This window comes from Phasianus colchicus, chromosome 4 (assembly GCF_987193195.1).
Source record: "Phasianus colchicus chromosome 4, bPhaCol1.hap1.1, whole genome shotgun sequence".
In the NCBI taxonomy this organism is placed as follows: domain Eukaryota; kingdom Metazoa; phylum Chordata; class Aves; order Galliformes; family Phasianidae; genus Phasianus; species Phasianus colchicus.
The window spans coordinates 36465687-36492299 of NC_143439.1; the positions used below are offsets into that span (position 1 = coordinate 36465687).

Consider the following 26613-nt stretch of genomic DNA (forward strand, 5'->3'; position numbering starts at 1 on the left):
CATTTCTATTATAGTTTTCTGCAGAAGTGATGCTTCCAAGAAAATCTCCTACCGGACACAAAAAGACTAATTTTTTGAAAAGGCCAAAACATGAGAGTGAAATTCTACCTCTATGGAAACTAAATAATTTTTTGCCTCTTACTTACACATTTTGCTCCCTGGGATTAAGCTTGTACAGAATTGACTTTGCCCTTACTGGTAGAAATACAATTCCACTGCTAAAGTGTAGTATTTGCTCTTATGGTCGTAAGTGTCTCTGAACATTAAGACACTTAAGTACTCAGATCAGCGTGGTTTCTTGTTTGTAAAGTATTTTTCATCTTCAGAGAGTGGACCTTAGAGGAACAAATTTCTAGCAAGTTTAATTTCTGGTTTCCCATTGAATTAAAAAAACTAATTGTAGTTCTTGAGCAACATCATAGAAACCACTAAGATGTCTTTTTTTTTTTTTTTTTTTTTTTCTTTACAATCAGGATAACAAAATGACCATTTCCTATATTCCCTGTTTGATCATAGCCTCTGTCTTTACTCCAGTCCGGCTGGCTGGTGGGAACAAGGCTTACGAAGGAAGAGTAGAAGTCTACCATGCTGGCCAGTGGGGGACTGTCTGTGACGATCAGTGGGATGATGCAGATGCTGAAGTTGTCTGCCGGCAGCTTGGCCTTGGGTTTGTTTTACTACATATTTTCTACTCTAGCAGCAAAGCAGAATAGATAGTAACACACATAGCCTAGAGTTTTCAAAAGATGCTCCTTTAAAATTGCACTAATACTTTGAAGCATGAATGACACATGTTTTTGGAAGGGTCAAGTAAGTACAGTGCCAATACTTTCAAGACTTCAGAAATTTGATCTATCGGATCCAGTTCTCAGTGGCAAATGATATGGCATATGATGTAAATATGAAACAATAAAATAGACAAAAGATCTTTCTTGGAATAAACTTTGAGTCTTTAGTGAACATTTACTACAATTATAGTAAAAATACAATCAAAAACCTTAGGTGAATATGAGGAGGTTACTTTTGGTATTGAAATCTTTACATCCATTCTACTGAAAAGTCTAACAATCACTTTGCTTTGGAACAAGAGCACTGCTTTGTCAGAAAGGATGTGCTTTTTGGCATGCCCATGAGAATCAAGGTTTAAGCCATAAGTCTCAGAAAACTGTCAGTTTGCAAGGACTGAGTAGATACTAGTTTAAAGTTTTGACAGTTAAAGTTTTAAGTGATCCCATCTTATCTAAGAATGGTCCATAATCTGAGTCATAGCATCAGAACAGGATTTTCTTGCTCCTCTTCTGAATAGCCAGGGGCAATTTTGGTACCACTCAGCAAATAAGTATTCAGTACTTGAGAAAGATGCTGCAGAACTGGGGGCAAAGAGGAGAACTGCTGTGTCAGAGATAGAGGTGAAGACAACTGGGATGAAAAGCAGAAGAAAAATGAGGAGGTGAATGTAGAGAAGATACTACACTTTGAAGCCAAGAAGGAATGGGGGATTACTTCTGAAACAAACAGGGATGAGAACTAAGCAGGTCAGTGCAGAGGAAACAGGAAAAGAACTCACCCGCTCAACCCTGCTGAGATTATAGTGAATTAAAATAAGTGGCACTGAAGTAGCAAGCTTTGTGGCATGAACAGGTGGCCCCTAAAATGTGCTCATTTTTTTAACCTGAAGCTGAGGCCATGGATCCTGCTGGTTCCATCCAAACTAGCTCAAAGAGCTGAGATCAGTACAGTATTTATAAGGCTTCTAAACCTGCTCGTGAGCCATGTAGGAACCAACGTGCTCCTCTGATGTCATATTTCCATTTTCCCTAGTTTATTTTCTTTTCAAGTCTAGGGTTCATGTGTAAAAGACTACATTAAAAGAATTTTAAGACTGCAGAGAAAGGCATTATATGTAGTAGCATCATGTAGATACTGTGCAATATCAGTTCAGCCCTCTTGTATATATGATTAAAGATATGATCATCAGTTATGCTTTTTTTTTTCCTCCAACAGGAAACTCCCCTAATTTTATGCACCAAATAACTGGTGTTCATGGATTCATAGCTATTCAGTATTTCTTTGAATCCTCATAATACAGAGTGTTCTCAGGTCTTCATTGGTGCACAGCCTTCAGTCCATGCATAGAATAGCTATATAAGTATTTCTATATTCCTGACCTATTCAATTAGGAATACCATTTATAAAGCTTTTTCTGCTTTTGAAATATAATTGAACCACTATTAATAATTGGGAAGTAACTTAATGTTTTTCTATGGTAATGACAAATGTCAGGCAAAGTCAGCAAATATTGAAATACTGATACTCAAGTTAAATGAAGATAATATCATATACATATAAATGTTCCGAAGTACTATCATCTTAAGAACTACTGGTACACATGGCTTTCTGTTATGAGCCTGTAATATATACAAGGTATTAGTGATTAAAACAAATATCCTGAAAGAAGTTTCTTCAGTTCTTACTCAATTCTACAAAAATAGTCAGAAGCACTGAGAACTCACAGGGCCTATCTTGATTCATTGAAAGACTGAGACATGCTAGATTGGATAGCTAGATTTCAAATAAATATTGCTCTTAGTGTATCTAATACATGTTATTTCCCTAGTTTACTATATAGTTACACACATTTACTAATTAGAAAAGCAGCTGTGAAATGTAAGAGATGGAGGTCTTGGCTCTTATTCCCATTACCTGCACTGCAAACTACAAGTCTCCAGAGAATAAATGCTACATATAAAAAGGCATGGCTAGTTAACAAACTAAAACAAAGAATGGTAGGGGCAATTAGGAAGTCTTAGCACAGCTCAGGGATCTACGAAATCTACTGAAATTCATCTTAGAATGATTGAGCAAGATCTATGTTAACACATTAATTAGAATTAGGAAGGTCTTTCTAAAGAATGTCTAATTAAAAATCTTTCTTAAACATATATGCACACACATATAAAAAATGCTAACTTCAGACTGAATTTACTGATTTGCCCTGATGAACCCCTTGAAGAAAGCCAAATATGTTTTGTTAAAATGTCACTTGTTGGGTGCTTGAGGACATTTCTGTTTTCCTCAACTGCTTCTCTGATGTGATCGCAGATTACAACTCTTCTCCCTACTGAGTAAATATGACTTGTTTGTTGTTATTTTCCACATATTCAACCACTCGAAGAAGGCATCTGATCGCCAGAGAAACAGTCTGAAAGTTCACAGTGCTTTTTCAAAACTGACCAAGCACTTCAGCTTAACAACGTTAGAAACAAATGTATTTTAAATATATATGAATGCAAATCACAGTATTTAATTTACCTTTCTCATGTTGGTTTTATTTGCTGGGAACTAATAATCTACATGGCATCCACCACGAGTACTCACCTCCTTTTTTTATGCAGAATTTTTTTCCTGATCATAATTTACTTTTTTAAAGCCTATTATTGTTGCTGTTTTTCTCACACCCTTGTTATTACTGTTAATCAAGAATTTGCATTATTGTAAATTTAGTGCTATCTTCCTTTAAACAAGAAATAAAAGAGATGGAATAGATTTATACAAAGCAATAGAAATGAAACCCATGCCTATCTAAATCCATGTATGGATCAATAAGACACCACCTTAAATACATGAATTAATGCAACTTCCATTAAAAAAAAATGACAGCAATGGAGAATTCTAACATTCTACTGTAAAGCCTGTAAAGAGTTTGAATGACTACATTCTGAAACAAAACAACCAAGATTTGACACATTTTCAGTAGAAACTGAATATACCTCTCCTGCTAGGTGCTATTACTTTACAGTCCCACGACCAAACTGGACCTTAAACTAGTCCTTTAGAAAGGTAATTCATTGTAGCCTAGTTGAAAAAGAAGACAGATGCTGGAAACACTCCTACAAAAACTGAACTGGTTATACATACAGAGAAACCATCCAGTGAAAGGAAAACAATCCATGTGTTTCAAAACATACATGAAAGACACAGTACCTTTCCAAACAGAAAAGGAAAAATCCTGACAGCTCAACAACTGTTGAACACTGTATAATTTCTGTAATGCTGAAATAATTGACTGTCTTCAATTCATACAGGTATTTGTGTTAAGAATTCCCTATGCTGACATAAAGTAAACAACAAACACAAGGACAGTCATTGGTCTGCCTTCTGTTCTTACTTCTACAATAAACTTCATGCCATTGTCAAGTCACTTAAAATCTTAGCCATGTTTTTTAAATTATAAAATGTAGAACAACTGAGTTTATCTTCTTCATCTTAGTATTTGTATTTGAGGTTTGTTTAATGTGCTTCTGAGGCCAGCAAAGCAAAGTCACCGAAGAAATAGGATTACCATGTATACACATTAAATGAAAATTACAATTAGAACCCTCATACCCATTTGTAAAGCTATAATCCCTTCTAGGAATTGAGTTCTTAAAAATAAAGAGATAGAAAAGGAAAATGACGTAAATACGAAACAATAGGATTTGATTTCATAAGCATATTGAAACTGTGGAAATGTTGCAATGGTATGTTCAAGTTCAGCTGTTGCTGAACTTCAGCTTATAATAAAGTTGACTGTAGAAGCACACGGTAGTACAGATGTGACAGAGGCTGCATAGTCAGATGTCCCTGCAGTAGATTTTCAGGAACTCCCTTTTACTACTTTAGAAGCCAGATATATAACATTTTAGCTGTTTCCATTGTCTCCACGACCCTGGCTTGCTTGTACCTGCTTGTACAGAGTTTGTTACCTTTTGACAGGGGTGCTGCCAAGGCATGGAGCCAGGCTTACTTTGGAGAAGGCTCAGGCCCTGTGCTGCTGGATGAAGTGCGGTGTACAGGAAATGAGCTATCTATAGAACAGTGTCCAAAAAGCTCCTGGAGGGAACACAACTGCGACCACAAAGAAGATGCTGGTGTTTCCTGTACACCTCTCACAGGTAGTTCAATTACCAATAAACACACAAGAAAAACAGTGACAAATCCAGAATTGACAGCACTGGAAAGATAATTTGTAAAGTTTGCAGATGCATAAAACCTCACAGTAATAATACATTATAGCAGTATCAAAAAGAGTTGGCTGTTGCCTGTGGAAATTTTAAGGTATAGAAAATCTCATTATTTAAAACCAAGCCTTGGTTCCTTTGCAACATGCTAACTACTACTTACTGTGCAGTGCATGCTTTAACTGTCTATTGTTTCTATCAGCATAAAAGCAATGAGAAATAACACAATATATAAAGAAGATAAATTGTATATATAAACAATGAAACCACATAATTAGAGCCTGCTTCTGTGAACTTGGCATGTAATGAGGACTCGGAGATCAAAATCTTGCACTAAAGCAGCTATGTTACTCCAGCACTTTACAACAACTGGGTGCATCATGGCATTTTATACATCTTTTCATTGAATGGCATCTAGTGAACAGCACAGATATAGTAGTTTAATATTCTAATGAGATGCAGTAAATGTAGTGATATTCATTTTATTTCAGAACAGTAATTGGACTGCAGAAAAACTGATTCTTATTTTTGTTTTTCCTTGCTTGTTAATGATATAGATGGTGCATTAAGGCTAACAAGTGGGAAAGGCAGTCATGAGGGACGTCTGGAGGTCTATTATTCTGGGCAGTGGGGCACAATCTGCGATGATGGGTGGACAGAGCTGAATACACAGGTGGCTTGCCGGCAGCTCGGATTTAAGTAAGATTATTTGATATCAGATATCTGACTCTTTGACTTGACAAATGATGGTAGATATTTATGTGAATCCTATATTCTTCAAGAGTCTGTTTTTTTGTTTTTTGTTTTAAATATTAGCTGAGTGCTTCACAGAAACTTCCACTCGTGTTTTTTGGCTAATCAATCTATAGAGAAAAAATGACTTACTGTATTCTAGTTTGCCTATAAAAGGTTGATTATTCAAAATCTTTGCTCATGAAACAGTCAGTAAAAATCAGATAGACTTTCAATGTATAAATCCTTCTGGACCTAGCTCAAAAACCTCCCACAGTCCTGAGTCACTGTTAAGTATGGACTAATATATTTCAGAAAGCAGTCATTTCATACTGACTGTGTTTAGAAAAATACATTCTCACTACATAATTGTTATCTTGCCTTCACATTCAAAAAAGTCCAAACATTCAAATATTTACAATATGAAGAACATGATTTAAGTATCAAAGTGAGTGAGACAGATGTATATTTGATTGAGGCCTTAATCAAAGGTAATATATCCTGAAGTCTGCATTAATGTAACAGTAATTCTTCAAAAATACAGGTTACCAGAGAAGAAATATGTAGTGTTCTCATTCATTTTAATGCTAACTGAACCTGCTCAATCATGGATATTACTCTCCATTGTTGACCTTGAGAAATTTTTATTTGTCAACAAATAATTTATTTCCTTTCTAATGCAGAAGTATTACATGCCTTCTGACCAAAACATATACGTATTTATTGCATAGGTATGGAAAAAGTGTGCCTGAGAGCTCCTCAGAAGGAAACTCTGGTCCCATCTGGTTGGATGATGTCAGCTGCTCTGGGAAGGAAACAGACCTTTTGCAGTGCTCAAGGAGAGAGTGGGGAAAGCATGACTGCAGCCATCAGGAGGATGTCAGACTCATTTGCCATCCGGATAACAACAGCCATAAACTCTCTCTTGGTAAGGCGTCCCTTTGGTAAGATCACAATGTGAGCATTGCTATAGGTACATATTCCAGAGAAGTGCAGTGAACTTAAGGGTATTCAAAATCTTACTGTTTAGCAGGTGTATGCAAAGACAGATGAGGAAGGGGAAAAGTTCATTTTTCTCTTGAAGATCATAAGTAATCAGGCTTTGTTTAAAGGAACATAAACAACAGAACAGTAACAATCAGCATGAATTTCTAAATTAGCAAATGCAGATTGCAGAGATAATGTTCTCTAAATCTTTTTCTTCATTGGATTTTACATCTAATTTGCCCTTACTAATGGTATACTGCTTTGCACTCAGCACTCTCCAAGTTCTAAGGAACTGCCCCACGTTATAGGAAATTGGAGAGGAACCTGTGCATTGAAAAATATAAATTAATATTGTATCCCTCTATCGCCTTACATTCAGACAGTCTAAGAAAAAGACATAGAGAGAAAGAATGTAAGTTCAGAGAGAACAGGAAGAAATGGTGAGAAGTATGCAAATCTTTCTGTATTACCTTGGTCTGTCATTTGGATTGTGCCAGGGTAAGTGGTCCCCACTTACTAATGCAGTAAGTACTAATGCATTAGTACAATAAGTGGCCCCCACTTACTCATGCAATTAGATAGTACTAATACTAAACAGATCAAAGATCCAAACACCATGTTAAAAAGCTGACTATGTTGTATGAAGAAAGAATGAAAAGACAGATAAGAAATCAGAAGTAAATAATTACATAGAGGTATTACGGTTCAAAATATATACACATGAATTACAAAGATTTCTAAATCCACATATAGATAATTAAACAAGAACTATAGCTATCAGACATGTAAAATAAAAGACCAGAACAATTGGGTTACTCATCTGTTCCGACAATCAGGTTCTCTTTCTTCCTTTTTTTTTTTTTTTCCTAATTTGACGCATACAAATTTTGTAACTTGTCAGTATGTAAACTTTGACAAAATTATTGCCAATATTCTTTGAAATTTAACTAATTATATTCTAGCTAGAATTAACAAGGAAACTAGTGGAATGAGATTCACTGCTTCTACTGGATTTGTATGCCTGATTTCTCAAAGTACCTTGGAAATTATTGACTGAAGGCTGATTTTGCAAATTAAGACATGGATTTACTGTACAACATTGCTACCTGTTCTTATAACAATCAGCACTTCCACATGCACATTTATTCTCTCTCCTTTTTTTTTTTTTCTGATGTTTTCCTTTACAGCCTTTTGACCTGTAAGAATCCAATGAATGTTTTACATTGCAGTACAGTTCTGTTATGTATTTGATAATGATGCTCTATCATATTTTGTACAAAAGATTTCCCAGGCCAAAAATAACAGGAATTCAAATAATCACGGCTGTCTTTACAGATGCAAACCATCTGTGCTGCTTTGCTTAAGTTTCTATAAAATACAGTGTTAGCTGAAGGGGGTCCAGTTCAGTTAAATGCATCCATGTGGTAGCATTCTCACATCTCCCATTACTGGAAAATCATATTAGTTTTCTGCTCATAAATATATCTATGCTAAAACACAAGCAGATGAGATAACAACAAATCAGATACAATGTATCACAAATATCTCATGCCTCTAGCCGGGTCATGTAACATACACCTAAATCATACCCTTCTAGAGTAACTCATTTGTCATGAAGAAGTAGTATCTAACTTCCTGACTGGACAAGAAACAAGGGCTCTGTCGTTGCCCTTCACTTTCTACCACTTGAATAAAAGTATTTTTCTTCCTCTAAGGATGAAATCAGTTGAAAAACATGAGTAGATTATATAATTTGAAGAAATACAGACATTAAGGGGTGCTCAAAATACAATACACCATGAAAATGACAACATTTGTTTAGTAAATAATATCCTGACAATGTAACTGAACAGAAAGTTGGTGAAGCATATACTTGTAAGTGTTCAGGCAGTATGAACGCCAAGATGAACAATATGCTTTAAATTACATTTGAAGCAAAACTACTAATTTTATTTTATAATCTTTCTGTGTTTAATCAGCAAATTAAGTCAGATTTAACTAGCTCTGCACCAGAGTAAGGTTTGGTATGCAAAAGTTATTTATACCCTCAATTAATCAGAATCAAATTTCAAATAATGATGTATCAAAATACTCTTATTTAAGAGCAAAATTATTATTTTTTCATCCTTACAGGGTTAGACAAGAGTAGAAACAGGTTGAAAGGATGTGGAACAAACTTCCCAATCATTCAAAACAAGGAAGTCTAATTAGAGTCTTAAAGATTATAAAGTATGACACAGAAGAAGATTCAGAATATGATTCCTTCACTTAAAGAGTACAAAGAGATCTCAAAGGAATTTGCAACTCTTTTAAGGATTCTTGCATTGCCAGCATGCTATAAAGTAGTCTTAATGGAAAGGAGAATCACATACGTACTTTGCTTAATGATTCAAAACTACAGGCCGAGCACTGAACAACCCACAGTCAATTAAGTCTGACTAATCCACAAGTGAGAATTTGTATTATAAGCATATGTGAATAAGCAATCAGTTTTAAATGCTACAAAAATAATCACACTGTAGTCAATAATAACATGCTGTAAATCATTATGCTGTCATACAAACCATGCTACAGAGCACATATAACAAGTAAGTAGTAACTGAAGTTCAACACAGTGCTGTACTTTTTTTTGCTGAGACTGTGGTAAGATGTGTGGCAGCAATCAGTTTGAGAATGAATTTATGAACTAAGGTATAGTTGAATTCATCCACAAAGATTCTGCAAGGGAAATGTGTCCCATGAATGGCTACCACGTAAAAGATACCTCAGATGACTTTGCCGTCATGAGGAAAATGTGACTACTGTGGTGAAGTTATGCATTATGCCCTATGCACTATAAAGTTCAAAGCACAGAGATTACAATAATTCACATTATTTTATAATTTGTACTGACTGCTTCCTTTTGTCAGCCAGGGAAAAGTAAATGACTAACGGCTGACGTAAGGCTTGCTGAACATCAGTTGACTCTGTGTACTCATTGTGATGGAAATAACTTAAAAGTACTCATTCTTGTTTCTGTTGTTGTGGGTTAACAGCTGTAATTTATTCCCAGGTCCTCCCATCAGGCTGATGGATGGTGAGAATAAGAAGGAAGGACGTGTAGAGATTTTTTTCAATGGTCAGTGGGGCACAATTTGTGATGATGGATGGTCTGATAAGGATGCAGCTGTAGTTTGTCGACAGCTTGGCTACAAGTAAGAAAATGTTTTGAGCTGTTCCTCGAGTTATCCATTTGCTATATCTAACAACATTGTGCAACTAAATATCACCAAATTGTGCCTGCTTGCATAATAGATCTCTTTTAAAATTTGTCTGTTTGGCATAATTATAGAAAAGCTTATTTATACAATTAGCATAAAAATATAAACTATGTCTTAAAATTTTCATTAACTAGCAAAACTGGAAAAACGAATCTGGAGGCTCAAAGGCACATCAGTAATTGGCATCTAAAAGGCAACTTAATGCTAGTTATGAAAATAATTTTATCACAAGTCAAATATTCCAAATTACTTAATCTGTTGAATAAATAATGTTTTTATTTGTCACTTATGGTGCTACATGTCTGTAGGATACAAACACATTACACGCAATTCATTTTTTTATCCCTTGGTTGCATTAATGTAACAAAATTTTATTCAGTGTTTCTACACTGTGCTCCTTCCCACTCAAATTGCACTTATTTTACTTCTTTCATCTTCAGTTTTCAGATTCCTAAACACTTTTAAAAAGAATGAAAGTTTGGAGAAATGAGGGGAACTAATATCAAATCTAGATCAGCACGGAGGGTTACATATTCTGTGAACTATGCAGATTCTCTCTTTCACTTCTGCTTTTATGACAGAGTTTTGTATTTTACCATACCTAAGAGACAATTTTTGTTCATACAAAAATTTTCATACTGAATCACCTTTAATCAACAAATCAAAACCAAAGGTACCTGACCAGTGCTTTAGTGATATGCTGTAACAATAAATGTAATCAAAACAAAGAAACAAAAATAACAACCAAAAGCACAGAGGAAATTGATGTGCCTTTTTCATTACATTAATGAATAAAATAAAAATATGCAGAACCTAGATGTGGCTTATGACAGTTTTCTGAAGCTGTCTGGAATTTAGCTAAATTCTCATGGATAATGTCTGTATTGTTTCAAAGAGCTCTTAATCTGTTCTCATTGAAAGTTATAATTTTGCATATTGCAAATATTTTATCATTTGTGAGCCTTAATAATGACATTTTAATCAATGGTTTCCAATATAACAGTTATTTATTTATTTTACTGAAGTGTAACAACAGGTCTCTGCCACTGCCACCAGCTGTGGACATGATTTCAGCATTGATTAAGATTTAGGCACACCAGCTACTCATTTCCCCATTCCATGGGGTTTTTCCTGCATTTCCTGATCTGTCTAAACTTGGTGTAGCTTGGAAATTTGATAAAATTGTTATACAAACGAATGACTTCATCCTACAATAATCTGAATAGCTTCATTTAATATATGAATAGACCTGATGGGACAAAACCACCTCTAATTAAAACCATTGCAAAAGATAGGAGCCACTTCTGAACTAAGTCACAACACTCATGAACATTTTTTTTTATGAATCATATTTATCATAGTTATCCCAGGTTGGAAGGGATCCACAAGGATACCTAAGAGCAGTAAAGATAACAGCTAAAAGACAAACAAATAAATAGCAGGACTAATATGAGTGGAAAGATTTCCAGAACACTGGTGAAACATTTTCTCGTAGTGTATCTGTAAAGGAATCTGAACTCAGGAAATACGAACCCAACTTTTTCTAACGAAGCTTGTGCAACTGAATATTATCAATTTATGCCTCTTCACATAACATATGCCTTTTAAAAGTTCTGTTTTCGGTATTCTTAAGGAAAAAAACAAAAAACAAAAAACAAAAAAAAAGAAACCCACAACATATTTATGCTATAACTACTAGCAGATTGCATCTTCAAAACAAAACCTGACTTGTATTATCTCCTACCAAATCATTCATTTAGTCTGCTCCATCCTCAACCTCTCTGGCAGTGTATTTCTCCCACAGGTTATCAGACTCAATCATTTATCCCTACCCTCTCCTTTCAAGCCTTTCCAAAGACAGATAGTTGTCTGAATTCTGAATTTCTGTCACGTAAGAGACCACGGGCTTAAGATTATAGGATACAACAGAATACATGTTTCCTGAAGGGCTTAGGAGAAACACATTTTTGAAATCTAAAATTAGGTTCCACAAATTGGTAAAACTTGTTGGAAATGGATCTTGGCAGACCTGTCTTTAGACAGCTGCATTTCACAATTGTGACTACACTATTACATGCAATGATGAGCTGGAATTGCATTTCAGCCTGGGAGTTCATGAACAAATCTCTTCGTTAAAATTCAAATTATATTCAGTGATGACTTGACTGTTCCTAAGCACAATTTGGGCTCCTAGGTTCACATATCTTTGCTGGGAGTTGATTAATATTGCTTGTTTACATTACGACCTTTTCACAGGAGGAACTCACAAAGTGCCTAATACTGATGTTAACATCAGTTTTCATTAAGACTGATCACAGAACTAAACATTATAATTCAACTCCCTTTATAATGCTGTGTTTAATTTCCAAGTTTGGGGAATCTTGAACATATTTAACCTTGCATCACATTCCTTGGGAAAAAAAAAAAAAAACAGAGTTATTATTACAAATGGGAGAAAAGACTGTCTTAGAATAGAAGACTTATGTAAACAAAGAGTAAAGACTGTGAATACGGGACTGAGTTTTTCCTGCATATATTATTCATGATGTCAGAGGCTAGCTTTATATTTATTTTATGAAATCTGTTTTGGAAAATTCTCAGCTACTTATTAGTGTTCGTTTATGAGGATGCAGCAGGAGAAAATCTGAGTTGGCAAAATCACTGTGTTCAAAGCAATGCCAGTTTTAAAGATGCCTCATTAAGCTAGTTTGTCAAACAGGATTAATATTAGAAAAACACAATATAAAGAACATCAGAAAAAAAAAAATCTTGGAAACATGAAAAGAATAGCAGCCTAATATAAGTAATATTTGTAGCAGGTTAAATGCTAAGAGAATACACCCTTTTCTGAAGTACTTTCTCGTTTGAGATCAGTTTAGCATACAAATGAGTATTTTAATAGAGTGAGCAAAAAGAAAAAGAAGGTTTTAGAATCCTTTGCATTTTTATAAGTAATTTTGCCAATAAAACTGAACCCTCTTCATTTACGTCAGGCTTATAAGAACATACTTTCTCACTCAAACTCCACCCCAAATAAATAAATATCCTGCCTTAGTGCTCCAAAAATTATCTATTACAGAAAAATAAGTATTCTAGGGAAGTTGGTTCTCTGAATTAATCAACTAGATTTCTTGATTAGCAGCATTATTAACAGCGGTAATGCTGCTTCTGAAGAGCTTAGCCTAAGTATAATGTAGTGATTTACCACAAAGTCGTTTTCAATATCCTGAGCAATTTTAGAGCCATGCCCTAGGGCAGAAACTTGGTATTTTGACATAGAAATACCTAAACCAGGTAAGATTTTGCAATACGTGCTTGTGCTGTCCCAGCATTTTTTAATACCATACGTGGACAGATCAGCTGCCCATGAGTATGAGGGAGTAGAACATTTTTCATCCAACAATTTATTTGTCATCAGAGTATCCTTCACAAAAAGAAAGTATCGGGACCAAGAGACACATTGCTTGTGATTGACTAGTTAAATCATACTAAACTCATTAGGCAAAGATTGACCTATACTGGTTTCAAAGTCAGTTAAGGCTTTGGATTATCTGGTAAATACACAGTGGCTAGGGAAATTAAAAAATATCTAAGGACAGTTGACCTTGTGGTATCATCTCTGTTAGCTGGTTTGTATGCTTCCCTTTCCTGGTTTTCTATAATTCATGAATTTAGAAATTCTATGCCCTTCAATATGCGGTAAAGAAATCCAAATAGGCAAGGCTTTCTATGTGCAAGTTCAAAAAAGGAGGAAGCTTGAATTATGACATGTTCTGTGTTACGAATTATATGAATATAGGCAATTGAGTTTGATTCAGTCACATTTCCAGAGTGAAGAAACTTTGTAAGTGGTATGACTCATCAAAATTTCTCCCCAACAAAGAATCCCTAGCTGATGAAAGAACATAACTCACAGAATCATAGAATCATATCAATTCTTTATGACATTTCCCACATATCTTCCTCAACGCTGTAGGTATGAAAAAAGATATAAAAATGAAGATGTAGAAAGAAATATTTTCTTGCCTAATACACCTTCATCATTAAACTCTCTTTTCAGGCATTTCATTGTACATGCAGTTATCCTTCTGTATATACAGAGGTACTGTCCTATCATTTAGAATTCAGTATATTAAATCTCAACAAAATATCAGTAAAGCTCTTAACTGAAACATTATCTTTTAATTCAGACACATCTAAAGCAAACTGCCCAATTCTCTGCAGACAGCTGGGTTGTTTCCCCCTAGAAGTTCTTTCTTACTTTCAAAACCTATACAACAAAACTGCTGTCAAGACATTATGAAGCATATTCTAAATACTTTAAACTAAACGTCTATCACAAAAGTCACCAAATGAAATAAACACACACACAGTTCATGGTTCTTTCTTTTTGTTTGTTCGTTTTTGAACTGCTTGTTCACTCATTCATTTGGATAAAAGGTCTATTATTCAAAAAAGGTCATTCAAACAGCAGATTGCAGTCACTGCTGAAGCTACATGGCACTACATACAATCTGTAACGATCAGAACTTCAAACCACAATCAGATGTCTTAGGCTGACATTTAAATACTTACGTTTGATGTTTATCCTTACACAAGCATAGAATTATTTGTAAAGTGCCTTGAGGAATGTGTATTAAAGTGCTACTGTCTTGGTTTTGGCTGGGATAGAGTTAATTTTCTTCATAGTGGTTGGAAGGATGCCATGTTTTGGATTCAGGAGAAGAAACAATGCTGACAGCACACAGACATTTTAGTTGTTGCTGAGCAGTGCTTACACTAAGTCAAGGGCATTTTAGCTTCTCACACTGCCCTGACAGCTTGTTTTACCTTCTTCTGATTCTCCCTCCCATCTTACTGTGGGAATTTGGAATGAATGGCTGCATGATGCTGAACTGCTTGGGTTAAACTGCAAGTACCAAGTACTTACGATGATTAGGCTGAACCTTCCCAAAATGTTGACATTTAAAATTCTTAGACATTCTAGGGAAGAAACTATGCTTGAGAGTAAGAGCAGAAATTATTGGTTAGTACAAACTTAAGAAATATCTAGGAGTCTCTATAGCATCTCAGTGTATTAACTTACCTGCATTAACTACAGATGCAGTCACAAAAAGTTGGTGAAGCAGCTAGGGCTTTTCTGCCTGCTTTATGAGGCGTTTGTGACAAAAGTCAGTCTCCTGTGCTTTCAGAAAACAAACTGCACGCAGTCAATCCAGGTTTCACGCAATGCAGAAAATATTCACGTTTCTGCAGTTCTCTGCTTCCTTTCTTTGCCTGTAATTGCATACTTCCCAGTCACTAGTAAGCTTTTCACACTTCTTCAGCTGTTAATTAATTGCTACTTTTGTAGAATAAAAAACTAAAAAAAAAAAAAAATAATAATAATGGTTGTTATATCCTTGCCTGCATATGTCCAGTGTGAGTGAGATACAATGAAGTTTTGTAGAAATTAACCAAAACCTTACTTGGTTTGTATGGCTTTGAAAGGATCCAACCTCAACTCACCCTTATCCTCCCCTTCCCTTCTCTCCCCTTCGCTTCCCTTCCCTTCTTTCCTTTCTTCCTTTCTTCTTTTTTTCCCCAATAGTACTTCAAGAGTTACATCTCTCTGTGTTTCTCCAATTATACTGCAGTTCTAGAATTCAACTACAGGAACACACTTAAAAAAATGACTAGACTTCTACTCAGGTTAATGAAATATGTTAATAACTTTTAACATAAATTGATGTGTAAATCATAGCTCCTATACCCTTCAAAGATACTTTCTTAGTTAACTAGTCCATCTTACTGAGGGAATCAGACCATAAAAAAAATATACTTTTAGCATTTACAGATGCTGTTTAATATGTGGATTAAAAAGATTATCAGAAAGCACCTTGTACATATTTTGCTTTATTGCAGATATTTGCAATGCCTTTAGAATGTAAAATACTTGGCACACTGCATTCTAACTAGTGGCATAAGAGCACTTTTAAAACATTAATGAATTGTAGCAATTTTGTTACACTTTTTTTTTTTTTTTTTTTTTTCCTGCTTTCTAGTGTAACAGGCGATGAGAAGAAAATTTATCATCTAGTAAATCAATGACAGGACTTGGAATAAAACCTCAACATCTTCCCTACTCAAACTCTCTATTTCAGCTGAGTAAATGTAGAACAGAACCTCCAAAGGTACCGTTTTTGATTAAAAAAAAAAAGTGTTTTGTTTTGTTTCCAGAGGTCCAGCGAGAGCAAGGACAATGGCATATTTTGGGGAGGGCAAAGGCCCAATCCATGTGGATAATGTAAAATGTACTGGAAATGAGAGATCCTTGGCAGACTGCATTAAGCAGGACATTGGAACACACAACTGCCGTCACAGCGAGGATGCAGGCGTCATCTGTGACCACTTAGGCAAGAAGGTCCCTGGGAATAGCAACAAAGGTGAAGTCCTGTTTTGAGCAGTAGACGAACATGTTCAGGTGGGGAACTGTCATAGTAGGAAGAGATGGAACCCAACACTTTACACAGAAAACAGTTATATGAAATGAATTAATAGAAACAAAAATGGTGGGAAATTATATGCCTTTACTGTTTCACCTTACTGCTGTGCTAGCTCTGCAAACCAATCATGAAGACTATTCAAGTGATTCAGAGTACTTGTCTACCATAGTAGCCATGTTTGTACAAGGAATATGAAAATGCAAAAGGATGTACAGTTACTCACAACTTCTCAAGGTATAATGTATCTTCAGCTGAGGTTTGAAACCTATGTGGTCTGACAAGTTCTGCTTTCACTTACACCAAATAAGGAAGAACCCTAAAGAAAATTCTAGGAATAACTCCAGTTGTACAAATTGAAAAGCAGAAAACAACTGTGTAAATTGCTCTGTTAGCATATCAAAAATAAAAATGAAAATAAAAATACTCAGCAATAAAGAATTCAGTGCACTTTCCCAGAGCAAAATTTGGTTGTTAAAAACTACCATGAAACAGAATAACCTCAGCCTTCCTAGTTTGTAGTTAACTGTCATCACAGAATGGATATTTTTTGAGTTTAATGCTGTCTATATCTCCCTTTCTGGCTTAGATTCTCTTGCTTCTGTTTGTGGATTGAGATTACTACATCGTCGACAAAAGCGAATAATCGGTGGAAAAAATTCTTTACGGTAAATATTTGATAAAGAAATGTCATTTTCAGCATAAGTTCTAACTCATGCATTTCACAGAATCACAGAATCATAGAATGCCCTGGGTTGAAAAGGACCTCAGTGATCATCTACTTTCAACCTCCCTGCTATAGGAAGGGTCTATTTACCATAAACTGTTTGCCTAAACTATGCTTTCTTGTTGGGTTTTTGTTTGTTTTTGTTTATCATTCGGTAGAAGTAGATTTGGTGGGAAATTCAAAAACATACATTAGTTGAAAATCAGCAGATGCCCATGCGTTTAGTCCTGGATCGGATTTAGTTTCTCACTTTCAAAACAGCCACTTCACTTATTTTCAAAGGATGAAAAGAGCTATGAATATGGTACAAAGATTTAAATGCTACCTATCCTGAAAGATCACTGCCAGCACCTAATATTCCTTCACAAAATACAACTTTCTGATGATGACGCAGCTATAAAACCAGATGTTTCAATACATTTTGTTTGCAATTAACACAAATAGATTAGCAACATACTACTACTATTAAATGCTACATCAGGAAGTGTAGGCTTTATTTTCTGAACAGTTGTGAGAAATACATATCATAGAATATCCCAAGTTGGAAGGGACCATGAGGATCATCAAGTCCAACTCCCATCAGTGCTGTTGACAAACAAGCATCCCCTGGCGTTTGGATGTGAGGCAGCCTGGCTAGGGCCCGACCCACCTTCTTTACATGTTTTTCTGGAACCTATTTCAAAGTATCAGTCAATCTGTTTCAAAAAATATACTCTGTAAATGGAGAAGGTTCAAAGAACAGTAACATGAAAAAACACAGAAAACAGATTGAAATGCAGTAAGAGCAAATTAGAATAACTTACCTCGATAAAAGAAAAATTAGTATAAATTAGTATAATAAATAGTGCATTGTATAGAAAAAGAAGATTGAGAATTTTTCTCTTGGAATATACTCCTAAAGGATGCTGAATGAAATGAAAACATGGCAAGTAGTGGATGGCACAGTTAAGTCTGAACAAGAAAATCTGGTCTCATAATAATTAAGCATGGGGACATTAGATGAGGTGACAGAAACCTAATGGTACACTTAGAAATGCTTCCTAATCAAGAAAAGGAATATATGAACAATATCAGAAGAGGATCCATTGTCAAAAGAAAGCTCAAAAAGAAACTGGATACTTACATATATACCAGAAAATCCGAAGTTAGTAAATTTTTCCACCTTTAATTCATTTGCCACTGGCAACTCTAAGATAGCATGCTGGACTAGATGATCCTGGGCAGCTGTTATACTCCACCACATTTACTCAAGCTGGCAGCAGTCAGAAAATATCTAGGCCTACTAGTTGCTTTTTCTTGGATGACGATGTTGCTTACAGATGAATCTCTCTCTTTCCACCCACTCACTCTTCTCAGATTCAATATTCTACTAATTTATTGAAATACTGAAATCTATCTTTCCCATCTCGATAGGCCTGTAAATACATATCCCAGATCTACTATCCAAAACAAATGATCACAGCCTGAATAATGGTGCTTATCTATTACTCGTGTTTTCTACAGTTGCTTTAGACCTCTGCTTTGTAAACATCCATGTTCAAACAGTTCAGAATCAACAGAGCAGATCGTAATGCAGATATGAGAGGAGGATGGAATAAGTTTTTCAAGAAATTCCTTTATTTTCCCTCTCCAGTTGACAAATGTCTGGTTTGTTGACTTGGAGATTATAGAATCATAGAATCACAAGGTTGGAAAGCTCCTACAAGATCATCTAGTCCAACCGCCCTCCCGCAAGCGCACTACCACAAGCCTCTAAACCAGATCTCGTAGCTCCTCATCCAGACACCTCTTGAACACTGCCAGGGACGGCGACTCCACCACCTCCCTGGGCAGGGCATTCCAGTATCTGACCACTCTCTGAGAGAAAAAGTTCTTCCTTACGTCTAACCTAAACCTCCTCTGGTACAACTTGCAGCCATTTCCTCGGGTCCTGCTCGTTCCCTTGGAAAAGAGGCCAAACCCCTCCTCATCACAACCTCCCCTCAGGAAGTTGTAGAGTGCAATAAGGTCTCCTCTGAGCCTCCTCTTCTCCAGACTAAATAATCCCAGCTCCCTCAGCCACTCCTCATAAGACTTGAGTATTTGGCAAGGAACTCACAGAATGTATTTTTGGAAAAATGAATACAACCTGAGAAGAAAAAATAAAAATAATTCACAGTGGGAGGAAGTAACCAGCATGCTCGGTGCCCAAACAATCCATAAAATAATCCTGACCGTTGTTAAATGGAATTCTGAATGCTGAAGGAATATAAAGGTATTCTCAACTGCTAGACAACACATAACGTTTTGTAAACCATGTCAATCAAACAAGCTATATGAGATTTACATTCAAGGTAACTGACAAGCTACATTACTCTTCTATCTCTGTACCCTGAAAACAATGTCTCTGCTCTCTGTAGGGGCGGTTGGCCATGGCAGGTTGCACTCCGATTGAAATCATCTCACGGGGATGGAAGACTCTTGTGTGGTGCTACTCTCATTAGTAGCTGCTGGGTCCTCACTGCTGCACACTGTTTTAAAAGGTTGGTCTCCCTTTAACAATAAAGTGTATTTTCAAACTATATATAATTTCTGGATACAGGCAAAAACATTCTGGTTCAGGCCCATTGAAACTGTTCAGAAGAGTAAAGTGTTTGGTTTAAAAAAGCAACAAATAGCCAACTTCATATGCCAACATATAAAAATAAACCAATTAATTGAAAATTTATTCTAGATGTCCTCTCATCCAAGAGATTTATATTCAAAACTTCAGCATCTTCATGGAAAAGTATGATTCTCCTATTCATATGGTCTTTTCAGTATTTTTGAAATCAGGAATTCACTGCCAGTGAAGTTACTGTAGCATAAGAATACCAACTTGCAAAGTATGTTGGTGTAAAATATAAATTTTCAAAACAAGTATTTAATTGAGTTCCTACGGAATGTTGCAGTAAGGGCTGAAATAAAAGCATAGAAGAACTGCATTGCAGCTGTGAGGAAATGGGCTAAGTTTTGTCCAAATCCTTTGGACTTCGAGCCTTTCCTTTTGCACTGTACTGAAGAAGGGCCAGACATTTTTTTTAAGTGAAAACACTTAATATATAATATAAAGCATAAATACTTATTTATTTACTTTACTTAAACCGTTACTTTTGCTTAGTGCCAGATGCATATATTTTTGTTTTCATGTTTCATGAAAATCGTGAAAGACTTTCCTTAGTAGTACTTCAAACTGAAATGATCAAACTCCATAAAACTGCAGCCTGTTTTCACTGATTTCACTGATTTTCCACAGTTGTTTCTGTGGAGCTATCAAAGCACTCCAGCTGCTATTACCAAACTTTATATAAAATGGCTGCATGTTCCTTTTCAAGCACAAGGAAAAAAGGGAGGTCACAGGAAGGCATTTACAGTTTCTGCATGCAAATCAAGATCTGATTAGAAAACTCATTAGAAACTCATTAGAACACTTTTACGAGTTTGGTGAAACAAGTTAGTTACTGCTGTGCTTGTAACTGCTCTTACATTAAGTACTCTTACATTAAGTACCATAGAATACATGACCTGCTTGGTGCTTGTTTACTTGACTGGGGCTCCAAGTCACAACAGTGTACTGCCAAAGCATGCTCATTCCAGACGTGTTCCTAAACATCAACATAAAATGGCACTGGTTATAGAAAAAGAGCAGCAAGGCTGGTCTACAGTACACTGCAATAGGTCCCTGTTGGTGTAGGCACTCAGGGGTATGTAAAAGGCTATTGTAGAACTGTTACATGTGGCCTGAGAGACTGCACTGTTTTGTTTCCTATTTTGCCTTGAAAACTGCAACCTAATTCAAAGCATGCAACTCTGACAGCCTGTGGATGATCTACTGTTTACTGTAAAAGACAGTAGATACCTTTGGCTCTCAGCTGGCACTGGATAGATAGGACTTAACTTCCTAATTCTCTCAGAGTGATTTTGTTTAGAGCTAGAGTAGGTTTCCAAGAGCTATCTGTAGATAAAATGCTTTCTTCACATATTTGCCATAGAGAGACAAGAGAAAGTCCTGTATACCATTTCCTATATCCAGGAAGTCAGAGTATTGCTTAAATAAAAAAAGTGAGCTCAACTATACTACAAAAAAAAAAAAAAAAAAAAAAAAAAAAAATTCTGCATGATGGTAGACTACTGCACTTATTATGTATGTACTGATGCTTTAACAGGATAGTTAAACATTTGGCAGCTACTATAGGAGAAGAAACATAACCATCTACAGAGAAAAACATCAATTTTAAACGTGTATGTCTTATGTGTGTAGAAGTGCACAGAAGTTCCTCAAATCTCTCACTAGAAGCTAAAGAAGTTTCACACATCCTCACGAGAAGCAGCAATTCTCATTCTATTACATATCTATTACATATCTAAAAGCAGTGCTTTTAACTAAGACAGGTTTTCCTGACTCTCCATTCTTCATTATTCTGCTTTAAGTTAGCAGTATCCATAACAAAGAAAAATAGCAGGACTTAAAGCGAGCACCTTTCCTTTTGTTAAAATCAAGGATTAAATGTTAAATGGGTAGCAGCAAGCTTTCTACTATACTACCTGATATTTGGCTGACAGGAAGGCACTCTCACTAGTCATAAACAGCTTTCCTTTGTGCTTAGTTTCTTTTGTTTCACTGTTGTTGATGATTTTTTAAAAGAATCGAAACAAACAAAATCTAGATCCTTTGATTACTAAATCAGTTTAGAAAAGAACTGTTTTCATTTCTCATGTGAATTATAAACACTTGATACATTTGTGATGTTGTTATAATCTTGACTTCTACAAGGTTTAAAAAAAATACACAACCCCTTCTCACTTTCAAATGTCATTAAATGTAGTGGACAGAATATTAATATAATATAATATAATATAATATAATATAATATAATATAATATAATATAATATAATATAAACCACATACTTGGTGCTATGGAGAAGGCCTATAAGCCAAAATACAGAGGCATCCACTACATTAAAAAAGAGATTTATACCAGAGGAAATTACTGTTCTCTATCTGGGAGCCATACTTCTCTTCAACCACTGGCAATACACACCTGCCAAGTACTGTCATTTAGTATATATCTAAAAAAAACCCCTGTATGTTCTTGAAGACAATGATTAACATAAATGTTCAAGTACTTTCATGCACGCATCTTTCAGAAACTAAAAAAGATCTGCCTGGCACTCACATGTGATTTGCTGCATGGAGTCAAATGTGCTAACTATAAACTATGAGACAGTATTTTCAGTGACTGTTGGAAATGTTTTAGAATATTATGTCAGGTAAAATCTGTTTAATGCTAATGACCTTGTATATTTGTATTCCAATCTAGTATTCCACTCAGTCATATACTAAAAATCAGTAAAATGTTACTCTCAAGCATTCAAAGGTAGTATCTAGCAATACACTATAGGATACAGAATCCTATTTAAAGTAGTTTTCACTGGCAATTAAGATGAATGGTTATAAACAGGGACTGTAGCAAAAAGAAGTACAGAACTGTTTAGTATTTCTATTTGTCAAAGGAAACTATAATTTTACTTATTTCACCAGGCTCAGTTGCTGTGTCATTTACTTCAGAAGTGGAATGTCATCACACAGTTATGAAATTTGAGCACAAATATATAACTGAATGAGATGTCAGTAACAAACCCATCTCTTCCACTTCCTATTTTAGTGGGGTGTTTGCACTTAGGTTAAAATATTTCAAGAGAAAATAATACAAAGCCATTTTACTGCAGTAGTAAGGAAAGTGCTTTCTGTGGCCGCTTCCTTTTCTAATTTACTGTAAGGAAAATAGATCCTGCAAAGTTGGCTAATGCATCGGCTGAGGTTGTTTGTAATCTCACCCTGTACTCGAGGTGACACCGGAGAAGTACTCAGCCACCTGTATAATCCATCCCGGTATTCTTACATTCTGAGCGTTACTTGTGTTCTACAAATAGATTTTGTAAAAGTGAAAGAAAACTGTTTGATTCTGTGCACTCCAACCATTCAGCATCCTGTCTCTATATGGACCTCCTCCACTTTGTACAGGGGCACAGAGCTGTGCTTTCAGTTATACTTCTCTGTTACCAAAGTTATACAGAGGACGAATGCATCAATTAACTCATACAATAAAATGAGGTACCATTTTGTCAGCTGAGTTTTCATAGCACATTCAAACCACCTTTAAAACTGGAAAAGGCACACAAAATAATCTAGAAATGAGAAAGTGAGATATAATGCAAGACAGTAACACATTTAAGCTTACAAAGAAATATTATATCCTAGAAATTTCAAGGAGCTAGACTTAGAATGCATTGAGAACCAGGATTCGTGCTTCTGCTTTTTCTAATGTCTTATTTATGCCCTGATCACTAGTGAAAATTCCTAATGAAAACTGATGCAGTGATAAAGTATAAAATGCTAGCGCTTCTGAGGTCAAAAAAGAAAGATATTAGTGGTGTGACGCATAAATAAGGGTTTCTGTTCTTAAATGTCTTTGAGATAAACACAATGAAATATGAGTTACATTGAGCAATGTTTGCAGGAGGAAATAAGCAATGTATTTGGATAAATACACAATTTATTTTTCTTCCATCCTCCCTCTGATAATAGAGGCAACATGAATACATTCTTAAACTCTTCTGTAAATATTACCAAGACTGCATCAGTTGCAACTCTTCACTTGAAGCTGCTACAGAATTTTGATTTCTAACCATAAAATACAGTATCTGAAGAGTGAGCATTTTGGATATACTATTGAGGATGACCTGGAAGGTTTTTCATGCTAGACAAGTGACTTCATTTCTTCTACATAACAAGCAATGTTCTGATGAGTAAATGTTTGGCCATAGCCTGCAACCTTCTTTCAAGCCTAAATGAAATTCTGCTTATACAAGGAGACATGCAGAATTTTACAAAGAAAGCTCTGCAAGTAGCTATGGATACAGCCTGCAATTAGAATATTCAGTGGTATATTACTCCAAAGCACTCTGTAGTGTTGCTGCTTTGTCTGCCATTTCCCAAGAAAGTTTTCATATGCTGTTGAGATCAACACATTGCTGATCTTTTTGTTAAAAAGAGGAAAAGAAAAAAAAGAAGAAAAAAAGTGTAGGTTAGAAAGTGACCAAACATTGTATTTTCTGCACACGCATTACGAATTTCCTGCTGAAGGATACAGGGAAAGAGAGAAGTCAAAGCAAAAATACTTGGGCTAGCTTAGCCAGATTTAAAATAAATACACCCAACACTACTTCCTTCTTTTTTCCTGAGGAGGACTGCATGTGTCCTGCAATTCAAAATCTCCAAGGCATGGACAAAGAATTGTTATTTCAGCCACAGTATTTGTCTCTTGGGTATTTACCATTTAATCTAAAACATTAAAGGGATTGGGATCATATAGACATATAAAATCAAAGACTTATAGGCCTTCTGTGACTTTGTGGATAGGTGTTTATAATGCACTTACACTTCATTTTCCATACTATAGCATTAGTTAACAAAAGAGGCTTATCAAGTTACTGAAGTCTCTAGAATTAAAAAGCTTTTTTCCTCCTTAAGAATTTTCACAACCAAGCTACAAATCAAGCTTGAATACTGTTTTCATTGCAGAATTATTTAGGGCACCACAACAGTGTTAGTACTCAAGCTTTTCTTACAATTACTGGGTTTGGACTTCCCTTACTAAGTATATTTATAAGGCACACCATATTCACACCTTTGAAGTAAATGCCAGTCATGGCAGATAGCCATAAGAAAACTTGCCTATGCAAATATACAAAAATGAACATAAACTAATCTGAAAAATCAAGACAGGTTGTATGGTACTCTTTAGGAAACACTTGTACTTCAGCCTAAGTACCTGAGAAAACAGTTTTACTCTTCTAAAAGAACATGTTGATATTGCTACATGCAAACAATGAAGGCACTGATCCAGTCTGCGGGTATGCATAGGATCTGACTTTGCATGAGTGAGCCCTGTTTTTTCTAATCTCAATCTCAGGTATGGCAATAACACTAGGAACTATGCTGTGCGAGTAGGAGATTATCATACGCTGGTACCGGAAGAGTACGAGGAAGAAATTGGAGTCCAAGAGATTGTGATGCACAAAGACTACAGGCCTGACAGCAGTGACTATGACATTGCACTAGTGAGGCTGCAGGGGCCAGAGGAACAGTGTGCCAGATTCAGTACCCACGTCTTACCTGCCTGCCTGCCCTTAAGGAGAGAGAGACCACAGAAAACTGCTCCTAACTGTTACATCACTGGATGGGGTGACACAGGTAAAAATATAATCATTTCCACGCACTGATCACACTACCTGAGGTTGCTTACTGAAAAAAAAAAAAAAAAAAAAAAAAGGAAATGAATACTTAAAGTAAGGAAATGCTAGAAATTGAACAGCTTTACTCTTTTTATATAAGGAAATATTTTCTCTTCCGATCCTTAAACAGAAACACTGTTTACTGAACTTTACTGAATTTAGTTTGTGTTTGAAAAAAAGTGATTAACTATGTGACTCTAAAACATAAAACCAGGCAGTATAATAGCCTCATTAAAGTTAACAAGCAAGAACGAGAAGCTTATTTGTTGCAAGGCTCACACTCGATAGCAGATCATCACACCCTGCCTCAGAGCATAACTAGCAGCTCTCATATTTAGGGATTTTAAGGTGAGTACAAGGAATATTTTAAATTATCTACAAGATAGAAACATGGATAGAAAAAATATGCATAGTGATATTTCAAATAACATTTTTAGTCTGTCATGTTACCACCGTCATTTTCAGCTATTGCATTCACATGAGAAAACATACTGCCCAAACTCAACAGCCACAATTCAATCTGCAATTCCAGCTTCTGGAATAAACTAGCTAACCACATTTCAGGTCACTACAAGGTTATTCTTCTTCAATGGTCTAGGTCCTTAAAATATTTTACAGATTAGTAACTGTGTTTTACTTTTGTGTTTTTGTGGTGCTGAATACATAACAAGTTGCAGCCACACTTGATCTTTCGTTTCTCAGACACATTCAAACTGGCAAGGAGGCAAGGCCAAGTATCAGTTCTCCTTATGTATTAATCCATGGGCACAGATTATGAGACAGACTTGTAGGTCTGCTGTTTTTTGTGGTTTTTTTTTTTTGTTTTTTTTTTTTTGTTTGTTTTTCTGACAATTCCTAGTTAATTGCCTAGTCTTGCCTAGCATTTTACACAATTCACTGAAAGTTCTGCAGAACTGTTTACTTACTGTTCTGTTTACTGTTTACTTAGGACATGTATTTAAGGAAACTAATATTAGACACTGCAGTAATTGTATCTAATTATGGTAAGAAATTACATCATTGCAATACTTCAGTTGAAATTTCACTCTTGCTGTATGAGTCATACTTATTTCACAAGTATTAAGATTTTAACTTAAAAAAAAAACCA

The 26613-nt window shown here is 35.5% G+C and overlaps 1 protein-coding gene across 1 annotated transcript in view; it reads left to right on the forward strand.

Annotated features, from left to right (window-relative positions):
• The window catches only part of PRSS12 (serine protease 12), a 41090-nt gene that overhangs the window by 13274 nt on the left and 1203 nt on the right, over nt 1-26613 (forward strand). Inside the window, exons 4-12 of the mRNA XM_031596909.2 lie at nt 517-667; nt 4756-4934; nt 5558-5699; nt 6464-6660; nt 9772-9913; nt 16199-16404; nt 17051-17129; nt 19588-19710; nt 25184-25464. Of these exons, the coding sequence (XP_031452769.2) occupies nt 517-667; nt 4756-4934; nt 5558-5699; nt 6464-6660; nt 9772-9913; nt 16199-16404; nt 17051-17129; nt 19588-19710; nt 25184-25464 (1500 nt within the window). The remainder of the gene's footprint in view (nt 1-516; nt 668-4755; nt 4935-5557; nt 5700-6463; nt 6661-9771; nt 9914-16198; nt 16405-17050; nt 17130-19587; nt 19711-25183; nt 25465-26613) is intronic.